This window comes from Amphiprion ocellaris, chromosome 10 (assembly GCF_022539595.1).
Source record: "Amphiprion ocellaris isolate individual 3 ecotype Okinawa chromosome 10, ASM2253959v1, whole genome shotgun sequence".
NCBI lineage: Eukaryota > Metazoa > Chordata > Actinopteri > Pomacentridae > Amphiprion > Amphiprion ocellaris.
This window is the reverse complement of record NC_072775.1, coordinates 15,322,164-15,347,248: the sequence shown is the minus strand read 5'-3', so window position 1 is coordinate 15,347,248 and position 25,085 is coordinate 15,322,164. Positions and strand designations below refer to the sequence as shown.

Sequence of the window (25,085 nt, the reverse complement as noted above, 5' to 3'; positions counted from 1 at the left end):
GCTGAGAAAGAATAAGTACAACTTCATTTACAGCTAAAATGCATCATATTAATCATTCATGTTATTTTTTTTTCAACTAGTAGAGAAGCCAGTTTTTCAACAAATGAATATCAGCAACAATATCTGCAATGTGCAGTGGTTTTAAGCCAGCGTGGCCTTCCTGTTACAGTCCCTCTCTCCATGTTTCTTGTGCAGGTTATTATCAAGCAAGAGCCAGGGGAAGTTTCAGCACAGCAACAGCAGATGGTTTCCACAGTAACCAGCCAGCAGCAACCTGCTGCTACAGCAGCACACCAGTTTGTCGCAGTGAAGGGAGGTCACATGATCTCCATGTCGGCCCAGAAACAGGCTGGAGGGGCCACAGGGGCAACAACTGGCAAGGTCAGTCTTAGTTGGATTTACCCAGACACACCTACACAGAGGCATGCCAATAATTCACATCCTAATTGTAAAATACATGTGTGTCTAAAATTAGTCATTTGAAAACTTAATTTGACACTTTTCTTTTTCTAGATGTTAGGTATTCCAGTTAGTTCAGCGCTTCAGTCTTCGGTCAAACAGGTTGCTATCAGCAGTGGACAGATTCTGGTTGCCAAGGGCAATCCTTCTGTCTCAAAGGTGATGGGTGGGAAGCAGGTTTTGGCTCAGGGAGTCGCTAAAGCCATTGTCAGTGGAGCCAGTGGCATCTCTGGTCAACAGGCTGCTGCCAAGGCAGCTGGAGGTTCAAGTGGAAAAAGTGGAGGTCAGAATCCCACATACATGCACACAATACACAATTTCATAGGAGCAGCACAAGTAATTGTACAATTAGTCTAAACTCCAATTTTGAATTCCATGGCCACATAAAGGGCACAAACATATTTTAAAAGTAGTCAGTCACTATTTTTTTGCTAATTATTAGAACTAATTTTCTGACTCATAGTATTGAGTATTGAGCTGGTCGTGTATTTGACCTTGTACTTTGGGTGAATCACTCTTTAAAAAAAATGTCATTTTCAATTTTTTTTCAGGATTAAATGTATTAATTATGTGTGTTGAGATCAGTTTCATTTTTTAAAACTTTCTGTACAATTTCAGGTGAATAATTATTTTTTCTTTCTCTGTGTGTTCTTAGTGATGGCCACGCTTCAGCTGCCAGCCAACAATCTGGCCAATCTGGCTAATTTGCCTCCAGGCACCAAACTCTACCTGACCACCAACAGTAAAAACCCTTCGGGGAAGGGAAAGCTGCTTCTCATCCCACAGGGAGCTATCCTTCGAGCCTCCAGTGCAAGTGAGATTTCTTGTATTAAAATGTTTTGATCTGGACATTGAAAAAAGAACCCTCAGTTATTAGTGTTTAAGGCTTTTGACCTTCCTTCTTTATTCCCTAATCCAGTTAGATACTTGACGCACTCATCTCAAGCTCTTGGAAGTTCTGGATCTTAGGACCAGTGAAAGAATTTATTTTATTCTTACTAATGCCATCTACTTGTATAGCTCTCTGTGTTTTGGTATTGTTGTGACAGCAAAACACAACATGAGGAGCAGATTTCTTAGGATATGTTGGTCTTGTTAGCACTTAAAGGTGCTTATTTGCTCGAGGATACATATTGCTGAGAGAATGGTTAAAACTCACTACCATAGCAATGTCCCACTAGCAACGACATCCCTATAACACTAACATGTAATTAATCAATTAAAATACAAGCCCTGATTTTGTTAACACGTAAATATAATGTCCAAATATACTACAGGGTCCACTTTGTAGATATACACAGATCAGGCATAACATTATGACCACTGACAGTTGAAGTCAATAACACTGATTATCTCTTCATCCTGGCACCTGGTAGTGGGTTGGATATATTAGGCAGCAAGTGAACATTTTGTCCTCAGTGTTGATGTGTTTGAAGCAGAAAAATGGGAAAGCATAAGGATTTGAGCCAGTTTGACAAGGGGTAAATTGTGATGGCTAGACGACTGGGTCAGAGCATCTCCAAAACTGCAGCTCTTGTGGGGTGTTCCCAGTCTGCAGTGGTCAATATCTGCCAGAAGTGGTCCAAGGAAAGAACAGTGGTGAACCAGGGACTGTGTCATGGGTGGCCAAGTTTCATTAATGCACATGGGGAGCGAAGGCTGGCCCATGTGGTCCGGTCCAACAGATGAGCTACTGTTGCTCAGATTGCTGAAGAAGTTACTGCTGGTTCTGATAGAAAAGTGCATACACAGTGCATCACAGTTTGCTGTGTATGGGTGCCCATGATGACGCCTGTACACTGCCAAAAGACCAACAAAGGGCACGTGAGCGTCACAACTGGACCACGGAGCAAGGGAAGAAGGTGGCCTGGTCTGATTAATCACGTTTTCTTTTACATCACGTGGATGGCCGAATGCGTTTGCGTCACTTACCTGGGGAACACATGGCACCAGGATGCACTGTGGGAAGAAGACAAGCTGGCAGAGGCAGTGTGATGCTTTGGGCAATGTTCTGCTGGGAAACCTTGGGTCCTGCCATTCATGTGGATGTTACTTTGACATGTACCACCTACCTAAGCATTGTTGCAGACCATGTACACCCTTTCATAGAAACGGTTTTCCCTGATGGCTGTGGCCTCTGTCAGCAGAGAGTGCACCATGCCACAAAGCAAAAAATGGTTCAGGAATGGTTTGAGGAGCACGACGATGAGTTTGAGGTGTTGACTTGGCCTCCAAATTCCCTAGATCTCAATCCAATGGAGCATCTGTGGGACATGCCGGACAAACAAGTCCAATCCATGGTGGCCCTACCTCGCGACTTCCAGGACTTAAAGGATTTGCTGCTAACATCTTGGTGCCAGACACCACAACACACTTTGAGGAGTCTAGTGGAGTCTGCACCTCGACGGGTCAGGGCTGCTTAGGCAGCAAAAGGGGGACCAACTCAGTATTAGGCGGGTGGTCATAATATGATGTCTGATCGGTGTAGTTTCCAGGATATAGTCTTCAAAAATCTCAATTGTAATTTGATGTCCAAGAAAAGTAAAACACTGATAAATTCAGTATCTTATTACACACTACATATTATTTTGTAGCAGGCAGTTAGCAGATGTTCTCCTTTAGTGTCTCTTACAAGAAAATCTGGCATTATGAACTGTCTTTGTGCAAAATGAAAGTAATATTTAGTTCTGTAGGTGACTCAGTATTTGGGGTTAGCGTCCCAGCCAAAAGCAATTTGTCTTGACATCTTCCACCATGCCTCAAGTTGTAGACAGCTGTACTAAAAATGTTATTGCTCTGGGCTCATCATAAAGTTTGGAAAAAGAAATCCACTTCTAAAGTGACGACAACTTGAGGCATGCTGGTGGCAGTTACAGATATTGGCTGCTGTGCTACTGCGAGATGGTGAGTCAGTCAGAGCATCTGTTTCTTTCTGCTTAAAGAGGTTTTTGTAGCATCCTGTATTTAGTCTAAAAACATATGTTTCACAGCAGTAAACCAGTATTACAATGTACGGTTCCGCTTCATTATCATGTTTTTACTTATTTGAAACTGAAGAGATGATCGTGTTAATTTTGGATAAAGAAAAACAGAAATGTTTATCTGATTTGAGACACTTGTGTGTGTGGTTGTAATTTAGGTCAGCAGTCCCAGAGCAGCTCGTCAGCAGCCACTGGTGGCTCTCAGAACTCCTCCTCCTCCTCTTCCTCTTCAAGCAGTCTGCCTTCCAACCTCTCCTACACGTCCTATATCCTTAAACAGACCCCACAGGTGGGTGGCCACGCATTCGCTCTCTAATACAAACCTTACTGACAGCCGTACTCTGCTGGAAAATTTAAATTTTTTTAGGTCTTTTGTGTGTCTGTGAATTCCCATTTTTGTTTATTACATCATTAGTATTTATTTGCTGGAATGTTTAACCAGTGTTTCATCCGAGTCTGTAGGAAACTGAAGATGCTTTGCCCATGATCCAATTAATATTCCTCACCACGGTTACAAGAATCAGATTTTGTATTTTATTCCTTCGTAGCATGACTCACACTGTCTCTACATGGGGCTTCTTTTCCTTGGTGAATGTCAGATTTTTGTATTCTAGTAGAGGTCGAGCCCGACCTGTTCTTAATTAGACGCATTCATTATAGCAGCATTGATCCTGCAGTCAGCTTTAGAACAGTGCTGTCTGTGCAGTTAGCTGACAGTGTATAATGAAGCTGTCTGCAGAGGTTTCACTGAGTTTTCCACCTACATTTAAAGTAAAACTGTGCGCCGTGTTATCCTAATAGTAATCAATCTTTAAGGTAAGTGTTACTTAAGTGTGATGTCTATACATGTATATATTGTGTACCCTCAACTACAAAACAGCCAGTGCACATACACATTCTCTATAAGACCTACATGATGAATTGATTTCAAAGCCTGTTGAAATTGAACTTAATGACCTTGTAGATTATGGAAATGTAGCATAATGTTCTTTGATTTTAGATTTAATGTAATTTATGTCACTGACTTTAAATTTAATGTAAGTAATAATGTTGTTGGACTTCCTCCTCATCCTATCTTGTCCATTTTTCCCAGGGTACGTTTCTGGTTGGCCAGCCAGCGCAGGGTTCAGGGAAGCAGGGGGGTTCCAGTTCGACAGGTCATGCAGCATCATCTCCAGCAGCTGTTACGCAGCAGGCTATTCGGGTCACAGCTGGACAGAAGGCAGCCATCCTGGCACAGGTCAGTATGGGGAACTTGTCTGAGGGCAGGGTTTTACCAGGGCTGTAACTTCTACAGTGTGTGATATTACTGTAAGCTATTTGTATTTATTAACTATTTCACAAGAACTAAAAGCACTGTCTGATATACATTTGCTAGCCTTTGGGGCATAAACCAGATAGAATCTGCCAGAACAATGACTAGTACAGTTTTGAGACAGTAGGACTTTGATGCCTACTTTGGTGAGTTGAAATGAATTGCTTGAATTGGTCACATGCAATTGAATTAAGTATGTCCAAATTAAGTTAACATTGGTTTAACTTAGATGTACTTAAGTCTTGGGATTCTTCTCAAATGAGCAGATTCTAATTGCTACAGCTTCATTTTAAGGAAGTTTAACTTGAAGTTTCCAATTTTACCAGTTTAAGTATTTGCTAGCCATGCATAAAATGTAAAACATCATTTTGTCATTAGACTTACTGTTCTTCCCTCACCTTTATTCTGCTTGAAGAAAACACAGGTTTTCAGTGTGAAAAAATGTGAATGTTGTGACATCAAACATACAATGCTAAATTGGCAGTAAACCAACTTGTTTTTGTTTCCTTTTTTTTTTTTTTTTTTTTTTACTGAAAATTAGAATACCAATTTAAAGAAATAAAATGTAATTTCAAGTTGAGACAATCCACAAAAGTAAACTACTGTTACCAATACAGAAAGATTAGGGAGATTTATTCAAAACAGTACTTCAACTCTGTCTATTTTGCTTCCAGTTTGACATGATAGTCGTATCAGTTCTCAGAGTTTACAGCTTAAACAGGCGATGGGAATGCGTTCCTGTTTAACGTTGTCTCTGGCAAAGTACACTAAAAGTTTATTTTGCACATTTCCAATAGATTTCTTTTGATTCACTAAGTTATCTGAGTGTCCCTTGATAGGTAGATTGGAACTTTTGATTCTGCTCTTATTCTTCCTGCTGTCATTGAATTTGATGAGTTCTCTTATCTCAGCTTTTCTTAGAGAACATTTTTAATTCAGAGACTGCGAGGAGAAGTATTGTTTGAGTTGAATTAAAATAGTGTAATATTACTGTCTGCATTTAAGGTATTGTGAGTCTGGAGGGTCAGAGAAAACTGTTTTACACAGATGTTTCAAAACCTTATTGTTTAATGCGTCATAATAACAGTATATGCACAGTTAATCAGTTTTCCTCCTGTTCTAATATGTGAATGAGTTGCAATAGTGATGGACCTGTACAGACAACAGGTGTAGGTCTCACTCATTCATGGGTTGCTAGGCTGGAGTTGGACGAGTTCATAAGCACTTTAATTAGTCTCAATTTATATAACAGCATTGTAGACAACTTATTCTCCAGATTGAAGTGGTTGGTTACAGAGCTGGTATTAAAAGTCGCTTCAACATTCTAGTTGTGTGTAAGACTTAGAGGCTGTATTTAGGTTTTGCATGAGTATGCAGACCAAAAGTAAGGGTGTGGGTTTGTCAAAGTCTGAAAAAATTGCATTATAAGTTAAATGATTGACAGTTTTGTCAGCAGGTACTTTTCTCTATGATTGACAGGTAGTGGGTGGCTCCCAGGGTGCACAGGTGAAGTTGTCTGACGGCTCTGTTAAGACAGTAACGGCAGCGGGAGCAGGCCACTTGTCCAAGCCGGGCACCACCACATTGAGGATGACAGGTGGAGTCATCACTGCTGCTAGTTCTACCCCCGGCTCTGTCAGCACTGCAGCAGCAGCAAGCCAACAACAGGCTAGTTTTGCTTTCCTCTTCTTTTTTTTTAAAAATTTTGCCTGACAGCTGTTCCTTTTTAAAAATCATTTTATATCAAGCAGCAGTTACATTTGGAATGGATTTAAAGTATTCTATAGGCTTGCAAAGTGGTTATTTAGTTTATAATTACCTCAGATTTCATAAGAGGTTACACTTTCACTAAATCTGGTTGAATATAATTCCATATTTCCTAATAGCAAAAATGTGTGGTTTATATGTTAGTTGTAAATTATTGTCATGGTAAATAAGGTGCACCAAATTTACATTTAGCAAGCAGTTTGATGCTTTTCCATCCAGGTATGTAACAATTCAGTTTTTTCTACAGTTGTGCGCAAGTGGAATAAATGCAAATCTAGCATTTGCCACTGCAATAGGAAAAAATGAACTAGTGGCAATGCACTAGCATGGTCAGTGAGTTATTCATCTGAAACAGCAGAGAGTAGGAGATGGTGTATAAAGAGCCCTGAGCAGTACATCAGCACTGATCTGGGATGGGGTGATTACAGCTTTAGAGTCAGAGGCCAGGCCTCATTAACTAGAGAAATGGAAACACACAAAAACACTTCCTGGAGGCACCAACACACAAAAACAAATATGTATACAGCATTTAGCACTCTTGAGAGATGTTGGTGCAAGCACAAGAGAGGAAACTGCTCTTTATGAGGACTCTCTGTGAGAGAAATTGACTCCTTTGTCTTAGAGAATTCCATAAAACCAGTGACCTGATCAGCACAGCTCACTGTGGGAGTTACACAGCACTGGAAAACAAACATTAGCAGTATAAAGAAAAGACAGTTAACATTAACTATTCCTGCCACAGTGAATGTTCTTCTTTTAAACACCACTGTACTGTTAATGGATTTTCACATGAATTATTGCCATGCCATTACCACATTCACTCTCATGTACCTGCAAATGAGGTGAGGTGTTGTCCCATAAAGCATTTTTCTATGTCTCGACTTAAAAAGTATTTCACTTCATGGAACTATGGTATGCACACTGTAGCAGTGCAGTTTGTCATCAGAACGTTAGCAGGTTAAAATGAATGGAATGTCTTCTCAGCCTTTGTGCTTTGGCTGTGTTGACAAACACATTGAAAGAATTCCAAAACATAGTGCTTCTGTTTATTTCCTGTTTGACCGATGTGTTTGTGTGTTCATGTAGGCTGCTGATGGTGGGAAGTCTGCATCTCAGCACCACTCACTCCTGGTGGCTGCCAACCAAGCAGCAGTAATCAGTGCAGCTAAGAATGCCAGCGCTGCTGCAGGCGGCAGCCTGTCGAAGGCGTCTGTGGCCTCCTTGGTCAAGGGTGCCGGCAGTTCTGCCACACTGACAAAGGGTGCTGTGGGTTCAACTGGTGCTGTAGTAACAGTTGCAAAAGGGATCACCAATATGCCCGTCATCAGCATGGCCAAGGGTGCTGGGGTGGGGACTGTAGTGGGTGTGCCCAAAAGCAGCGGCACGTCGTTAGTTAATGCAGCTTCATTAGTCAGCGGGATGGCAGCCGGAGGAGGGAAGACAGGTGCTGCTCTGTCAGGTAGGCAGAAACAAAATTCATACTGCATACATATGTTGGTTTTATATGTGCACAAATTGTTCAGATTGTTTGGACAAATATAGTACAAGTCCAACCACAAACTGCTTTTATTATTGATCGCATTTTCTTTTGGCCAGGTATGCTAAAGATCCACTCTGGAGGTTCCAGCTCACAGCAGACAGTCCTAACCATTCCTGCTAACCAGCTCAAACAGCTGGGGGTTGGCGCTGGGTCTGGTGGGCTGCAGACCATCTTCATGCCTGTGGGGAAAGGTAAGTTGTTTTCTATGATGAACAATACAGCAAGTGTGTATTCCTGAGGGAAAAAAATAGGTGCTTAGTGATGAAACTAAACTGTATTGACATTGATTTCTTTGCTGGTGTGCCACATCTTTTACAATACATTTCTGAGGTACAAAGGAAATATAACATGATGGTCTCAAAGGAATTTAATGCAAGACTACAGTAGCTAACAGCTTTATTTAGCTTGTCTTTCTAAGCTAAGTTATTTTGCCGATGCAGATGACTGCAGAATATGGTTTATTTGAGACAGACACTCAGGCATACAATAGATTGTCTTCTTTCTGTAAGAACAGCTTCTGTAATGCCCATCTTCCTCCCCTGTCATTTTCCATCTAACTGCTAAGGCTATTTACCTAATGGGCCATCGATCCATCCATGTGTGTTCTCTCTGTGTATAGTAGTGTCTAAAGGCCCAGTCTCCAGTACTCCTTCCTCCTCCTCCTCTTCCACCACCCCTGGAGCACCTGGAGCTGGAGCCTCCCCAAGTCCTGCCAGTCAGGCCTCCCCCTCCCTTGCCCTGCCTCTGGCACAAGGTGAGAGGGATCCATCCTCACTCCATCGTCTTCTCTCTCCTTTCCTTTTTATTCCAAACTACCATATAATAAATGTTGGTACTGACAAGAAAAGCATAAATTGTCACTACCTTCTTAACCTAAATATGTGAGGAAAGAAAAAGTAAGCTAGAATCTGAACAATCTTTAATAATTGACAGTTTTGGTCAGTACTCAAAATATATTAGGGTTTGATATCCACCCCCCTAGTACTGTTTGGAGCATCACTTCATCATTTCCTTATCTCGCCTCACTTGGGGCGAGATAAGGAAATGATGAAGTGATGCTCCAAACAGTACTAGGGGGGTGGATATCAAATCCTAATATATTTACAACTTAGTTATACAACTTAGTCTTATGTGCACAATAAAATGAGCCTTTGTTTCATACTTGCTTTTTGCTGTCGCTTTCTACTGCCACAGTGAAGACAGAGCCAGGTGCTGGCACAGCCGTCACAGCTGGTCCGTCGCCCCCGGTGACTGCTCCCGCCCCCACTTCTGTCCATGTTGCCTCCGCAGCTACCACCGTCAAGCAGGAACAAGGGGCAGATAACTCTACGCATGACCTCATCAAGTAAGGACGAGTTGTAATGCTTCTTACTGCACATAAACATATTAGTTTATTAAAGGTATAAATAATTTATTGTTTGTTTGTAGAAAAAGCAGAATTAGTCACCAGAAGATAAGAGATTATATTATATTTTACCAGTTAAGTGTTATCAGCTCCATTTTTAACTTGAACTAGTTTGTCATTTCTCAGAGCAGAGCTTCATTTATTAAAGATATCGCAGAGCTGCCGGCAGATGAATGGAGGTTTTTGATAATACGCTCTCTTCTTAGCTGCCATTTCAGTGAATGTATTCTCGATGGTAAACCTGACAGTTGTGATTGCTTTCTCCTCAGCACTGAGCACATAGAAACCATGATGCAGCTGCTGACAGCCGTGGTGAAGAAATTCCCTTTAATAGTGCCAGATAAGAGTACGTAAGCTTGCCATTCGTTTGGTACGCTTAAAAACAGACGTCCTAAAAAACTGAAAACTGTAACACTGGGTTTTCTCAAGCTGTTAAATCCCATTTCTCTATTTGTTTAGCCGAAGACTCCCATCCATTTTGTGCCTCTTCAACAGAACAGTATTATTCCTGGAATATTGGCAAACGCAGAGCATCAGAGGTGACTTTCTGTTTCTTGTCAATGTGTGTATGATTATGACGCTTCAAATTCAGCAATGCACATTATGTGCACCTTCTGGTGACTGTAAGGCTTCATTGCTGTCAAGGACTGTAGATGTGTAAATTTGTTGTGAAGAACTTTTGTGTGGGCAATCATCAAAATATTTTACAGTTCTTACCTACAAGCATGCAAATACTTCAATGGTTTATCAGCATGTGTCAAAAATGGCTTTTTTCTAAAGCTGTCAAGCTATCTTTCAATAAATACAAATGAGGGCAAGTGTTAAGCTAGCTACATTTAACATTTCCACCAATGTATGTTTTAATTTAACCCCATCTAAAAGAACAGTATTCACTTTCTTTCAGCTACTCTCCAGGTTCCAGGTTGAGGGCGTCTGTAGTGTCAGTGATCATTTGCAGTGTTTGCAGTTTTGTTGTCTGTGTAATCTGTCTTCGTGCTGCCTACCAACTTCGAACTTTCTGCTTGCCTCATGTGTTTCTATCAGGTCTGATGTGTATCTCTGCCTGGTTGTCTCCTGTCATCTCTTCCTAATGTGTTCATCAATAGCTCATACAGGCTACCCCATGTCTTAGCGATCTGTTCTCATTTTCTTCGGCTATAAAAGGATCGTAGACAGGCCCAGACGTGGATATTTATAACTACAGTTACTAATTTACTTTGAGGACAGGGGACTTGAAACAAATCATTATACAGTACCAGGACAGGGGAAGATCGGTTCCAAGGTAGAGTACACAAAAAAAAAAAAAAGAATGTGTGCGCACAAATTTCTGCACTTCAGATGCTGGTATTTTGGTCAGTAAGCAAAAAGGGATTAACACAAAATGTGAATCCATGTCAATCTGTGGATTTTAGTGCTTTTAGGCCTAATGTAAGTTTAACAGTGCTTAATAGTTTTTGGCATGCGTGTCTGTGCAGCTTCAGCGAGCAGTGGCGGTGAAGCGGGTTGTCCAGGATGTGTTGGACCGCTCACCCCGCCTGCAGGCCCTCACTCCCCCAAAAACCAGAGAGGTGGTGCAATGGTGCCGACAGAGAGGCTATACGCCACCCGACCCCGAGCCCCAAAACAAGAACGATGACGAGTCCATTGAGGACATTCTCACGCAAATAGATAATGAGCCTGGTGAGTTTTTTTTCTCTCTGTGTTTTTGGTGCTTATCTTCTCGTTTTTGCGGTTTCACAGTCTGCTCTTTTCTGGTTTCAGCAGCTCGCAGTGGATCAATATTCAGTGTTTCGTGTGTGGGTGTATTGCTTCTGCAGTTACCAGTTGATCCAGTTATGTGTTTGCAGTGCTGTTGTGTGTGAGGGCGAGCCGTGTGCAGCCTCTGCGTTTTTGTTCAGCTGCTTTGTTTTATTCACTGGCAGTTCTCATTAATTCTGTCTTTTGTTGAGAGACGAAGCTGCTTAGCTCAGTGAGTCTCACAATCGCCAGACAACACAATAATGTGTGTTTGTGTCCTTGTGCCAATCTGTCTCGCACTAATATCTTGATTTAGAATTGTCACATTGTTGATGTGGTAAAATGACCCAATATTAAACAAAAGCTTCAAAAACTCATTAAACTTTTGCTTTTTAAAGTACCTTTTGTAAGTGTTTTATTTTGAAAGTTCAGTTGATGCCAAACTGAAGTAGGACCACAATGACAATGGCCTGGCCAGCCTGCAGAAACACAGAACAGATTGAAACTGAACTTTCAACATAAAATACTTTGAACACACAGCCAGAAATGAAGAATTTGCGATTTGAGTAAAATACTGATGCTGTTTCTGCTTTGCTGCTCCAAAGTGCTGATGTGTGAAATGTACATGTGAATCTGTCCACAGAGTGCCCGTCGACCCTGAGTAGCTGCGATGAGTTGGTGTTGCGGCTGGAACAGATGCAAGCTCTGCTGAAAACTGAACCAGAGGAGGCGGACGATGAAATCGTCGACATTGTCACTGTGACTCCTCCCTGCCAGAAACTAAAGGTGAAAGAGGAGGAGCAAGAAGCTGACGTGGAGCCCAAATTCTTCCTGGGCCCCTGCACATCCACCCAGTTTGTCAGCGAAACTGCTCAGCAGGTCTGGAACTTCTCCAAGGTTTACTGTAAATGCAGTAAAAGCTGTTAAATTCAACTAATAACATCCTGCTACTTTGTTTCTTTTCATGAATGAAATATTAATGAGAAGAAGCTGCACCTCTTTCTCCATTTATAATAACCCCTCTGTCTGTTTCAGATTGGGGTAACCTTCCAGCCAGTAGAGGTGGAGAAGAACGTGTTCGCTCCAGTAGTTGAAGCGATGATTCTGAAGGTCGGTCGCATCACAGAACAGAGTAGAAACATTACCATTCATAGTAGCTCATCATTGCTTCGATACAGTCTCAACTTGGATGATGAACATACATTATGTTTAAGATGTACACCTGCACAGTATTGCATGTGTCACTGTTCATTTGTGACTAATGATGACTTTGTGTTTATGTGTGTGTCTACACTTCAGGCTACAGAACAGTTTGCCAGTGACATCCTGAGAGAAGCTTTGGCTGGGGCCTACGCCAAATCCCCTCCAAACAGGTCAGCTTTTATTTTTTCTCTGCAACATGCAACCTGCTTAGTGCTCCATTTTTCACTTTATTAATTATATCTGGGGCTTGTCCAACCTTCCAGTTTGTTGCTCAGATTATTCTTAGCTTGTCTATAAATTGAATATTGAAGAATTATCCCTTAATAAATGTCCCATAACAATAAACTACACAATTTACAGCAGCACAGTTGGTTTAAGTAATGCTGAAGTCAAACAGGAAAATACTGTAGATAAACCATTGGGGTTGTGTGTTTAACATGTTTTTTGGATTTTAACGTGTGTTGGAAATAAAAGTTGATAAAAGCTTTATATTTTTCTCATATCAACAAATGCCACAAACCACCAAATCCAATTATCTGTTCATCATTTTTAAAATTTTCTGTTTAGCCAAGGTCTCATATAGCTGATCCCAGTGTGTCATAAATTGTTTGTAATTCAGTTGTTGTCCTAGAGCTATTAAAACACATCCATGAGTTTCACACATTATCATTTTGCTGCCATATTTATTTTTAGCCAGTCTCACATACACCATGCTGCTGGCATAAACGCTACAGCACCAAATGCGTATTAATCTACAGCTGAAAATAGTCCCAACTAGATTTGTCTGCTTGTCTTGTGCTCTGTAATAAACACTGGTAGCTCCTGCCTTTTCATGCTGTGGTAATCACAAGTAGAAACTCCTGTTTTCACCTGCACAGTATTTTATCTGTTTAGTGCCATTTGCATTGTGTAAGACAGTGGAGCATAGACCTCTTAGTGCACTGCTTCAGAAATTAGTATTTAATAGCTGTAAATATTCAGGAGCCAGCCAGTGATATCCAGGTCTGAAACATATATTTCTAGTGTGTTGAGGTATTTTTAAAATCCTCACTTGGTTTGCTTTTGGGTTTGCAGAGCACCCAGAGAGATCACAGCCATGAACATCCACCAGGCGGTCAGTAGTATCCCCACCTGCGACTTCCTCACCAACACACACATGGGTTACCTGGCTAAGGACAAGTGATACTGACTGGTAACTGACTCGCTTAGAAAAATGAGGACTGTCTGAACTGCTGAACGACAAAGAGACGCTGCTCCTGGAACTGACAGCTCTACTGTGCAAATATTCGTAGTCCCTTTGCCTCAGGTTGCGCAGTAATAACTAATGTACTGTATTCATTAACTTGATAATAGAAGGGCTCAGCCTGCTTCGCAAAGCAGCCGCACAGCAGCAGAATAACAAATGCTTCTAATACTCTGGGTATATTGTAACGTTTCAGTCCAAATGTGTCGAGAGATGCGCCATCGTGGGGCTCGTGTTATTTGATTTGGAGAAGCTATTGTGCTCTTGCTTACCTCATAACAAGATTATTTTAATGATGAAGTGTTTCCTGCCAGACAGCCAGCATCTCGTCGGGGAAATGACGCCTGAGCGACTTACAGGGCTAAATTATAACATCAGACAGCTGTCCTCTCCTGCATACTCCCACCTCGCTTGAATTTATACGATTCAGTTTCTCAGCTGAGGTGAACCACAGATTTACAGCGATCTGCAAACACTGATGAACATCTGAGTGTTCTCCATCAGTCAGTGGGTACTTTGGGCAAAGCAGACCGAGTGTTTCTTCCAAAAGTATCATTGCCATGGCAACCAAATGATCGTCATTGCCAGCATCCTTTTGATGTGTTTCAGTGTTACCTGGCAGAGGTAATTACGGATCTTGCCGAACAAACAATGCAGGAAGTGACTATGTTGTAAGGCTTCAGAACAGGTAACAGATTAATGTTTCATAGTTTCAAGCTGCAGGACAGATAACGGCACTGAGGCCTTCATTAAGTCTCTCGAAAAAATCTCATGTCTTACTAAGATACAGGTAGTAGTGAACTCAGTTGTGTCATTATGATTTCAAGACACTCTTTAATATTTATCTCCTTCCTCATGACCCAGGTTTAGCAGCCCTTTGAAGTGCTTTTAAGTGTTCTGTTTAGCAACCGTAATGTATCTTATCATGTAATGTATAGTGTATATGACCAGTATATGAAGTATGGTGTTTTCAAATACTGTTTATTTTTTTATCTAATATCGACACCTGCGAATAGTGATGCCCCAACAGTAGTGAGTGTGTTTATATGACTATGTGTGGTTAGTGGATGTAGTCTCCCCACAGAAGTCAATGAATTTGATGGTAAGTGAATGCTAGTGTGTGTTTTTTGTCAGTTGATACAAACAAGGTTGTGTTGTCTCGGTAATTCTCTTTAATGTGGAGCTTTGCATCATGTGAATGTGTGGCTGATTGGACAAGTGAATGTGTTTGGGCTGAGTGGTTCTAATGCCTGTTGAACCAAATCAAACTAGTGTAGAAGATAAACCTAAACATTGTATTTTCATGTTTCGGTGCAAACCAAAAATATAATCAATATTCTTATAATAAACTTTTAAAAATATTTCTTGCAAACCTGACTTGTGTTGAACATGTTTTTTTTTTCAGTTTGTTTTTTGATAATTGTGATAAGAATAAATTCTGTGCAGTTCATTAAACCAGAGACAGTGATGCAGGTAGTTGTTACCCTTGAGTTAAACTGCCAGTTGACTCAAATTCCAAGTTGAAAAGCAAAAAACTAGGTTTAAAATGTGCCAGATTTATATTTCTGCCTCATACGTTGTCTCTGTTTTTCTAAACATCGTCTCCTCACTGTCCATAGTCTTCATCGGAAATGCTTTCTGTAAAGGAAATACTTCCTATAGTATTGTTGACAGCAAGATTTGTGGAATAGTACAACAATATTTTTGAAAAAGAGAATGCCGGTCAATTATTTTACCAGAATAGTTTGACACTTTGGGAAATATACTTATTTACTTCTTAGCTGAGAGTTAGATATGTTCATTATAGAATTATACCTAAGAGGCACAATGCAATCAATCCTTTCATATAACTCTCGGAAAGAAAGCACATAAATGTATTCCCCAAAATGTTAAACTTCTGCTTCATAATAAGTTTTAATGCTGTGATAAAAATCCTCTCACCTCTCTTGTGTTCGTAAGGGGCTTAATTAAAACCAAAACTTTCTGCATGGATATATACTGATTAGATAAGTCAGAAAATATTTTCTTTTGTTCGCTGAGGCTGCTGGTCCTTTGAGCATTGAAGGTAAAAAGAGAACATAAGTATAGTATTGCATTATTTTGACATTAAAAAAAAAAAATCAGCTTTCATAGTACCTGACCTTTTGCACAATAGCGAATTATTGCAATCAGGACTCCATTCATAGGATCCCATAAAAGACTAATGATTCACCAAAAAATAAATAAAAAAATGCAGCCAAGGAGGCTTCAGAGAGAAAGTGCTAAGAACCTAGCTAATCATCTTTTATTGTAATTTCACTTACATTGTGTATTTGCACCTTTTCTTTAACAATAGATTTACAAAATGAGACTGAACAATACTCTCCCAAAATAGTAAGTGAATTGATTACTGAGGAAATAACTTATTTTCGAGCAGATTTCTAGCAACACCGAAGGGCAACATAGTACTGTAAGCACACACTCTCGATGCAGACTCAACATTATGTACAATAAAAGGGACAAATCAGCAGGCTCACACACAAAAAAAACTCTCACACACACAAACACACACACACAGAGCAGCCAGTTTCTTGTGCGTCTATAACCGCAAAAACAAAACCAAAAAAAAAAAGCTTGTTTCAAAACTATTCTGTTACATGCATATTCATTTCCATAGTAACGGGGGGCAGGAAGGAGTGTAAAAGGAGGGTGTCCATCTATGTGTCTCCACTTTGGGACACTGCAGCTCCACAGGCTTCACAACAATACATTCCCTTGCATAGATTCTTGTGTTGTGGAATGGACTGAAAACATTCCCCTGTTGATTCCTTAAAATCGAAACAGGTCAAAGTGGAATGGTTGGGAAATCGCAGCGGCTGTCAGATGTTGAAGACCCTCGATCCGCTTTGAAAGACAGCGGAAGGGTTCGGAGGGAGTTTGGTCCTCACCAGATGTTCCTAAAGGAAGGACAGGAAAGAGAGAGAAAGAGAGGTGTAACAGCAGCCTTCAAAATGGTCTGTGATGCTCTTACTGGACCCATGAAATGAGAGGAGACTGGTCGGACTGAGCCGTCAAAAGGCATCAGGTGTGCTGTCAGAGCTCAAACGGCCTGGACCGTATCGCTGTTTCCTCCTTAGTGCCGCACTGTTCTGCTGATGGCAGCTGTTCTCAAAGCTCTGCTGGAATCTACCCGAGCTGTGGCGAATACATAAATAAACGCCCAGTAAACGCGGAGCACTCGACCATATCCTGGTCTTTCTAGCAATTATTGGATCTGCCAATGGAAATGGACCAGAGCGTTTCAATTTACTTGCATATCTGTGGGGTGCGGCGGCTTTAACCAAACAATCGGAGCACAAAGTCTGCGGGGACATTGTCAGCGTGGGGTCCCCGCACCACTCTGAATGTGACTGTACAGCGCAGTGGGTGGTGTGTGAGTGTATTCACTTCTGCCCCTCCCTCCATACACACACACACACACACACACACACACACACACACACACACTGTTTCCTGCTCTGTGTAGCGGCCAGATCTGCCTCTCTCCTAAATTAGATTGGAGCCAAACAAGACTGCAACCCGGTGCAACATTGCACTTTAACAGATAATCCATCAAGCGGTGCGCTCCACTTTACTGCCCTCCCCCCTTCCCTCTCTCTCTCCACCTCTCGTCCACCTATCTATCACACGGTGCGCCTCATGCCTGTCTCCTCCCCATCTTTGTCTCTCTTTCCTCCCCTCACCCTTCTTTTGCCTTTGCCCCGTTCTTAACACAAACTCCCCCCTATTCCCTGAATAAGCTCTGCCAATTTGGCACCGGACTCTCTCTCTGTAGTCCCGGGCAGCGTGGGAATGGGGTTGAGGTTGGGCTGAAAGAAGAGGGGGAGCAACAAACGGGGAGAAAACTTGGGTTTTGGGATGCGGAAGAAATGGGGGAGGAAAGAGAAAAATAATGTAAGAAGGGATGAAAGGGATAATAGGAGGGCATCTGAAGAAGGAGGCACATTTGCAGAAGGGGAACAAATGTGTTTTGTCTCTTTGCAGTAGTTCTGATACTTCTGTTTGTGGTCCTTGAGCTGACTTTTCAACAAGAAACATTTGCTTCATTATGAAGGCCCTGGTCCATGCAGTAATCCATCTATAGGCCCTTTCACACAGCTTGTTTAAGGTGGGACTGTTGCACCTTTCGGCCTTGTTTCCACATGACTCTGTTCGCATGCAGGTCAACCAGCGGTTCATTCATTTCTATGGGAGCCTGTCTGATCTCTGATGAGTTTGAAATACTCCTTCTTGCATATTTCTCTGTAATTTGCCTCAAGTATATTGAAAATATGCAACATTTGCGGTGGATTTTCAGCTGCGTCATTATTATGACAGTAAAACTGTGCAAATGTAAACTGGTTCATACATTTTTGAAGAAAATATTTTACAAACTGGCTCCACACCGGCAAGTCGACCTCCTCACTTATTTCTGAACCTACCTCATCAGTTCTGTTTATATTGCAACATTCTCCATAACTGGATGGTAAAAACTGATCAAATTGGCCTCTTTTTTGGCCTGTCTTCACCAATCAGAAAAGCAACGCATTGCCTTGCATTGGACACTAGGGGGCAAAATTTTATGTAGAATAACAGACACCAAGCAAAGCTGTGTGGAAAATAGATGTTATTTCATCGCTTTTCTGTGTGTAAGCTATAGAGGAGCATTTTTGCTGTGCTTTGAGGCGGCAGCAGAGATGGTCACGGAGCTAATCGATGTCTGTGTGAAAGGAAGAGCTAGACAGGAAGTGCTGGTGTGTTACACATCACGCCTCTGATTCTGAAAGCCTGGCATGCTACATGAAAGCACATACCTCAGCGCCATCATGCTGGCTTGTGTGGCTCAGTCTGAATGAGCAAAAGCAATCAATGATGGCATTGTAACGCAAATTCTACACTGTTAAAAAAAAAGTTTTTACAGTAAAATTCCGGCAGCTGTGGTTGCCAGAATGCTACTGTAAAATTACGGTGAAACATTTCCACATTTACAGTGAGGAAATGTTTTAATATTGTTGATTTTAGGGTTAAAAAACATGCTTCATTTCATATTTTACTGTAAAAATTTGAAAATTTATATGAAAATACTATATAAAATAAAGTTTGTGTAACTTATTGTGAATATTACAATATTTTTCCATTAACAGTTAGTGTATTAAACATTAAATATATGTATTTTTAGCAAAAATTGCAGTTAAAGCTGTCATAAATATAAAAGCAAATATCCGTTATTAACACAAAAGTACATCAATTTGACCAGTAACAAACTGTATTTTTTGCATGAAATAAACACAGAAATTGACATGTTACTTGTTATAAATATAGCAGCATGTTTCCATTATCAGCACAACAATATACACATTTAATTTTGAAAAACTGTATTCTTTTCAACAATTAAATGCAAAAATGACAGCAGTGTTATACATATTACGGCATTTTTCCATAATAAACTGTGCAGGAGTCCGGAAATGTATTTTTTCAAGAGAAAAAAAAAATTAAAAACACATTTTTCTCCTGATTAACCTATTTACGGTGATTCAATGTCATATAAACTGCATCTAACTGTTTTAGAGTTTACAGATTTTTACCATCATGGTTTGACAGTTTTTTACCGTAAAATGTACAAACGTTTTTTTACAGTGTATGTGAAAGGGCAAGCCAACTACCTTTACTCTCTGACCCCAAAATGGGAGGCACCAGGGGTGGAAAATGAACTGGCCTAGTGCAGCTGGAGAGAGAAGTGAGCGAAAGGAGGCAACAGGAAAGTGAATTTTTGGGTGCATTGTCCCAGCAGGCCATCTAATCCTCTTTATGCAGTAAACCTATTGTGAGCAGCATTTCCATCACTTCACTGCACATCTATGTTACCGCCACAGCAAAATAAAGCACTGTTGTACATTGCATTCGGAAGTTAAGCAGTGCCCACAAGCTCTGAAAGCACAATCCCAAATCTCAGGGCAGCGCTGCCTCTAAGCCGACTATAAAACAACCAAGAATTTGTCATAGCAAGAGTTCCTGCTGAGGTTCCACTCTGCCTGCTAAATGTGTTCCTCATTCAGCACTTTTGTCTTGCTCATCCCTGACACACTGCAGATTATGCAGCACATCCTCACAAATCTGTTTGCCTTGTGTTGCGGTTGCCAGGCCTGATTCTAACACACACACGCACACACATACACACACACATGCACGCACTGTGCTCACAGTTCACGCATTTAAGCCCAAGCAGCCAGGTTTCAGCTTTAACAGACGTTCAGTCGCTGAACTCGCTACAACCTCTCGCTGGGGTGTTTAAAATTAGGTTTGCAAGTTCAGTGAGTTCAAGAAAACACAGCTCGCTCATCACGAAAAGCGTCGCCGTGTTTCAGCCTGTCTGCCGGGTGTCACAAAATTAGAGGCGGCTTTTATCTGTTGAGATGGATTTTATCCGCTATAGGTGAGGGAGAGCACAATTTCACAAATTGATTTGAACAATAATGAGAATTTTATGGCTGCTCATCTCCTTTATCATCAAGAGCAGATTGAATTTGATTTCAGCAGCTTATTTGGGACTTTGCCATTAAATCTTTTAATGACGGGCGCAGGCAGTCTCTGTGAATCAGCTGTAAATGAAGGCGCTCTGCCTGCCGGTGATAACACAGCTTGGTATAGTCATAGATTTTACAGAATGGCATCAAAAACCGGGACTGCCCTCACAGACAAATAGCAGCCGAATGCCATGACCCAGTGTAATGCATACTGGAGTGGGATGTGTAATGCTTGGTCGGACACCTCTGCAGGGGGCTGGTGAGTCAATAATGAGTTGGCAGTGAGTGGGCCATCAGTGACCGGGGTGGATTATCTAAGATCAACTTGATTTACTGCCAGGCAAGTTTGTGTCACACTGGAAGACTGTGGTATGACTGATAAAATGCATGAACACTGAAAAAGTGCACAATGTACAAATCTATTCACTCCCCTTGGAAGTTTTCTCTTTTGAATTTAGCATTTTTTCTGACAACAATTTACCCCGAAAACAGACTCTTTCAAGTCAAAGTGAAAGCAGATTTCTACCAAGTATTGTCAATGAAAATGATAAAAACCTATAATAAATGATTGCACAAGTATTTAGTAGATGCATATTTGGCCACAATTACAGCATTAAACCTGTGTGGATGGGTCTTAATCAGTCTTGCACATCTGGACGCTGTAATTTTACCTCATTCTTCTTTGCAAACTGCTCAAGCTCTCTCAAGTTGAGCAGGGATTGTGAGTAAATAACCCTTTTTTTTAAGTCCAGCCACATACTCTCAGCTGGATTGAGGTCTGGCCTCTGACTCGGCTGCTCCAGAACATTTACCTTGTTATCTTTAAACCATTTCTGTGTAGCTTTAACTGTACACCTCAGGTCTCTGCTTAGCTGGAAAAATCTAATTTTCTCCTAAGTTGCAGTTCTCTTGCAGCCTGCATCAGTTTGTTCTCCAGTGCTAAATTCATGTTTCCCTCCACCTTCACAAGCTCTCCAGGGCCTGCTGCTGAGAAGCATCCTCACATCATGATACTGCCACCACCATGCTTCATGCTGTGTCACTTTAAAGGGGGGGAAAAATGATGCAGTTACTGATATCGCATTTTATATAACTTTCTTTTTTGTAAGTTCTTCTCAAAAAACAAAAAAGTATTAGCCATGATTCAACATTGAGAGCAAATAAAAAGGAAAAAAAACTTCTAAGAAAGATAAATAGTTTTTATAGGCACTCTGTGTGAAAAATACCGACTGCAGTGTTCTGTCCTACAGTCCAACACACCACAAGCAGCACAGCTCTTCTTAATATGCCGTGAACTCTTACTCCAACTGGGCCAGCGTTATTATTAGAGTCTGTCCTGCCATTGACATCCCTCACTTTGACCTCCATCATCATCACACGTGTTCCTATGGGACACAACAGCTTAATAGGGCAGGCATTGTTCAGAAAATTATGCATATGACCAGAAGGTCGTCTTATTTTTCTCCCACGTATTAATCACCTTTTTCCTGAGCAGAGAAAGTTGCAGGAGGGAGAGCAAACACAGCTCTTTGCTACAAACACACATTTTACAACCTTCCCAGTTACTTTTTCAGCTTAAGATTTTTACTAGGACAGCTGTGGCGGCACAGTTTGCAAACAGACAAATTATCCTGACCCGGTCCAGTCCAGAGCAGCCACAGCTCTGCACTGGCAGATGGCACTGAGTGGTGTGGGTGGGGAAGAGGGATGGCACTAAACCTCTGGAGATTCCCCAAAACTGTCCGACAAACTGTCACGCAACAGCTGACCCGATACAGCACCCAAGCAGAGGACAGAGGAAAATGGGGATATGTCCCCTCACCCAGTTTAATCTGGGACATCCTGACTAAACTGATGAGTTCTCAGCTCCCTGAGCAAATCCTCTCACCTTTCAGGTTTGCTTTAAATTGCAATCACATTGTGTATCTGTCTGTCTATGTCCTGTCTCATGATGAGAGCACAAATCTGGGACAAAATATCCAACTGTGTGAATACTTGTGGGATTTTTCAGCTGCAGTCAATTTGTTTTTGGCCACATCAGGAACATATTTTGATGCTGGCTCCACTTACTTGTCTTTACCATATTGCACTTCCAACTTTGCAGTACAAAAGCCCCTGATCCTGCATCATTTAGACTTCAAATATGAAAGACAAATGAATACCTGGATTTAATGTGTTACTAGAGTTGTTTCTGACACACTGGACAAAAATTAATGAGATTAATGTTTTGATTATTTTTATGAACTATGAGTATGTTATTTGTGTGCATGCAAGGTTAATCCCAGAACTGATGTTAAGATCAATAAATTAAATAAAATGTATACAATTTGGAGACATCACTGATATTTAGAGTATGTTTAAGGTCGCAGTGGAAATCCTTCACTCTAAATGTTAGGGGAAAATGACAGCAAGGATTAAATAATCAAGTGTTCCAAACTGAACCACAGCTGGAAGAATTATCCATTTACTTTTTTGTTCTCATCAGCCCTGTTTTATTCAGGTCAACGTAATGAGCGTGGCACCAGCAGCGTTACGTAACACGGTACATGGCCTGTTTTAAACAGCTGGGTCACTTTGAGCTGCTTCGGGACAGAATGCTGTATCACTTTCTCTGAGATGCTCCAACAGCAACAGGCCACCTGGGAGATGAGTGAAGATGACTTTCAGGAGGAGCATTCTGCAGTTCAAACCAGTCGCTCTAAACCAGTCGCTCTTCCGATCAGCTGTTTGAACCTACAGCTCCACAGGCTGAATGATGATGTATGATCCTACCTCTCCCTTGGCGGTTCCACTGAGCTCGGTCCTCTCGGGCAGGATGCTCTGCTGGAGGCTGGAGGGGCAGGGTGAAGATGAGGCGGGGTGGGGGACCGGGGCAGGTTGTACGTAGGAGGCGGCAGATGGGATGGTGTGCTCCCCCTGATGCAGACCTGTGGACCTGCTGACCTCCCCGCTGTAGGCGGCCTGGTAGCTGGTCTCACGGGGGATGTGGGTGGCTTCTGTCCCTGGACTGGAGTACTGAGCTGGAGGGTTTTTCCTCGCACTTTTGGCCGGTTTCACCCCCGTCCACGGCCTGTACTCTTGCCTGGAGGAAAGGATGTGCATCAGTAGGCTGACAGATGTAGGGGTAAAAGTTTACATCAGGCTGATTTTTTAATGCCCCGGGGCAAGTGTGGATGTGACCCAATGGTTGCATTAATGTGGCAGTAATAATGTATGTAATGCATAATGTATACACCATCACCAAAGACTGAGTTAAAGGGGCACTCTGCTGATTTTACTCATGCAGATCACTTTACTCAGCACAATGCTTGTAAAAACAGCTGTATGGTGTCTTCTTTGTGGTGGGAGGAAGCTTTTTGAAGTCTGAGAATATAACTCTGTTGCTGGAGCTATCTTGGTTTGGGCTTGATCTAAGGTGCAACTATAAATAAACACATTTCAACCTCTGCTCTTTAAAAAAACGATTTTCGAAGACTGCATGCATTTTATGTCCAGAGGTTATTAAAATAACTCCTCCTGGGGATCTGAATCACCCTGAGAACAGTGGAAATATGTTTAACAAACATCATTCTGGTGCATAAACTTCTATATTCCTCGAAAAGAAAAATGCTTCTTTTTCAAGTCAGCTCAAAAGGCACAAGCTTCCACACTCTTAAAAATAAAATGCAAGCCAAAATCAAGCATCCACACTTGAGCTCTTCCATGTAGGGATGTGAAATGTGTGAGGGAATTATTGAAGACCCTCCACCCATCCCCATGCAAGGCCTGCTGGGTCGACCTTGGAAGTCACTCAACTATTAATAAATGACTCTAATTAGGCATGAGAGCAGCAGCGGATGGGTGAAGGAACAGGTGCAGGAGGCTGACATACCTGTAGGAGCTGGTTTTGCTCTCCTCCATCACCTGCTGCTCCCCCCACCTCTGCCCCCTGCCCCGCTCCTCTCTCTCCTGGACGTGGTAACTGTTCACCGGACTGTCCGAAACACTGTCCGCCCTGCTGCCCCCGTTACTAATCCACGGGAAATTCTCCTTCCTCGGAATGGGCCAGGGTTTGAAATCCTGCTTGTACTGCGTAACGCTGGGGAAAGGCACTCCGGGCGGCTGGTAGTCCTCCCGGGGCTTGTAGCTGGGTTCCTTCCGCGCCCTGAACGATCCCCGGGTTCCCGCTCCATCACCGGGCGCCTGAGGGGAGCCTTTATTGGCGCGGGGCTCCGGGGTTGAGTAGTTATTCCCGGGTGCGCGCTCCGACGCGGAGACCTGTTTGGTGACGGACCGCACCTCCTGCTCGGCGATGTCCGAGTAGTTCTGGATGGTGAGCGGGACGGACAGGTCCGATTTGTCGAACTGGTTCCAGAAGCGAGCCAGGCAGCACACTCTGCTGATGCACGGCCAAGCCATACTCACCCAAGTGTTCTGACTTAGAGAGAAGAAGAAGAAAAACAAACAAACCAAAAAAAAAAAAGAACAGAAAAAGAAGAGAAAACGCCAAAAAGAAATCAAAGGTTACATTCAGACAGAGTGTCGTCCTCCCTCCTGCTCCGTTTCTGGGAAGCTCAGAGCGCACAGTGTCCAAGAGTCCATGTCAGCAGCAGAGGAGTGCCAGTGGAGATGAGCCGGTCTGTCGGGGACCGTCATTGAATATTCCTCTCACGTGGTCTGTGATAGTGCCTCCACTATGCAGAGGAATCTGTGGCAAATTATTCTCCGCATCTCCAGCCGGATCCCGGTGTCTGCATCCGTCTGATTGGATAAAAATAATAATAATGATAATCAAAGAATCGTCGTTTTTTCGTCTCCACCGCAGGTTTCCACTCGTGCGTGAGATGTTTTATGGCTTCTCCTCTTGCAAATCACTGAAATGAGTGCACCCCAACACTGAGGTTACATAATTGT

At 42.0% G+C, this 25,085-nt stretch overlaps 2 protein-coding genes across 4 annotated transcripts in view; one reads left to right on the top strand and one right to left on the bottom strand.

The window, feature by feature from the left end:
* Positions 1 to 15,027, top strand: part of yeats2 (YEATS domain containing 2) — a 24,286-nt gene extending 9,259 nt beyond the window's left edge. Inside the window, exons 14-30 of one of the 3 annotated variants that reach the window (XM_023283514.3) lie at positions 196 to 381; positions 514 to 742; positions 1,115 to 1,273; positions 3,599 to 3,729; positions 4,534 to 4,680; positions 6,235 to 6,423; positions 7,609 to 7,981; positions 8,119 to 8,253; positions 8,685 to 8,816; positions 9,257 to 9,407; positions 9,737 to 9,813; positions 9,927 to 10,006; positions 10,943 to 11,147; positions 11,848 to 12,083; positions 12,240 to 12,314; positions 12,504 to 12,577; positions 13,482 to 15,027. In XM_023283514.3, the coding sequence (XP_023139282.1) occupies positions 196 to 381; positions 514 to 742; positions 1,115 to 1,273; positions 3,599 to 3,729; positions 4,534 to 4,680; positions 6,235 to 6,423; positions 7,609 to 7,981; positions 8,119 to 8,253; positions 8,685 to 8,816; positions 9,257 to 9,407; positions 9,737 to 9,813; positions 9,927 to 10,006; positions 10,943 to 11,147; positions 11,848 to 12,083; positions 12,240 to 12,314; positions 12,504 to 12,577; positions 13,482 to 13,590 (2,688 nt within the window). In that variant the 3' untranslated portion in view covers positions 13,591 to 15,027. Of the gene's footprint in view, positions 1 to 195; positions 382 to 513; positions 743 to 1,114; positions 1,274 to 3,598; positions 3,730 to 4,533; positions 4,681 to 6,234; positions 6,424 to 7,608; positions 7,982 to 8,118; positions 8,254 to 8,681; positions 8,817 to 9,256; positions 9,408 to 9,736; positions 9,814 to 9,926; positions 10,007 to 10,942; positions 11,148 to 11,847; positions 12,084 to 12,239; positions 12,315 to 12,503; positions 12,578 to 13,481 lie in introns of all 3 variants that reach the window. The other 2 variants (XM_023283512.3, XM_023283515.3) reach the window with 2 other exon arrangements.
* Positions 14,616 to 25,085, bottom strand: map6d1 (MAP6 domain containing 1). The gene is made up of 3 exons (XM_023283528.3): positions 24,064 to 25,085; positions 22,965 to 23,274; positions 14,616 to 16,586 (listed from the first exon to the last, which is right to left on the bottom strand). Exons 1-3 carry the CDS (start codon positions 24,588 to 24,590, stop codon positions 16,509 to 16,511), a joined length of 915 nt encoding a protein of 304 aa, XP_023139296.2. The 5' UTR covers positions 24,591 to 25,085; the 3' UTR covers positions 14,616 to 16,508.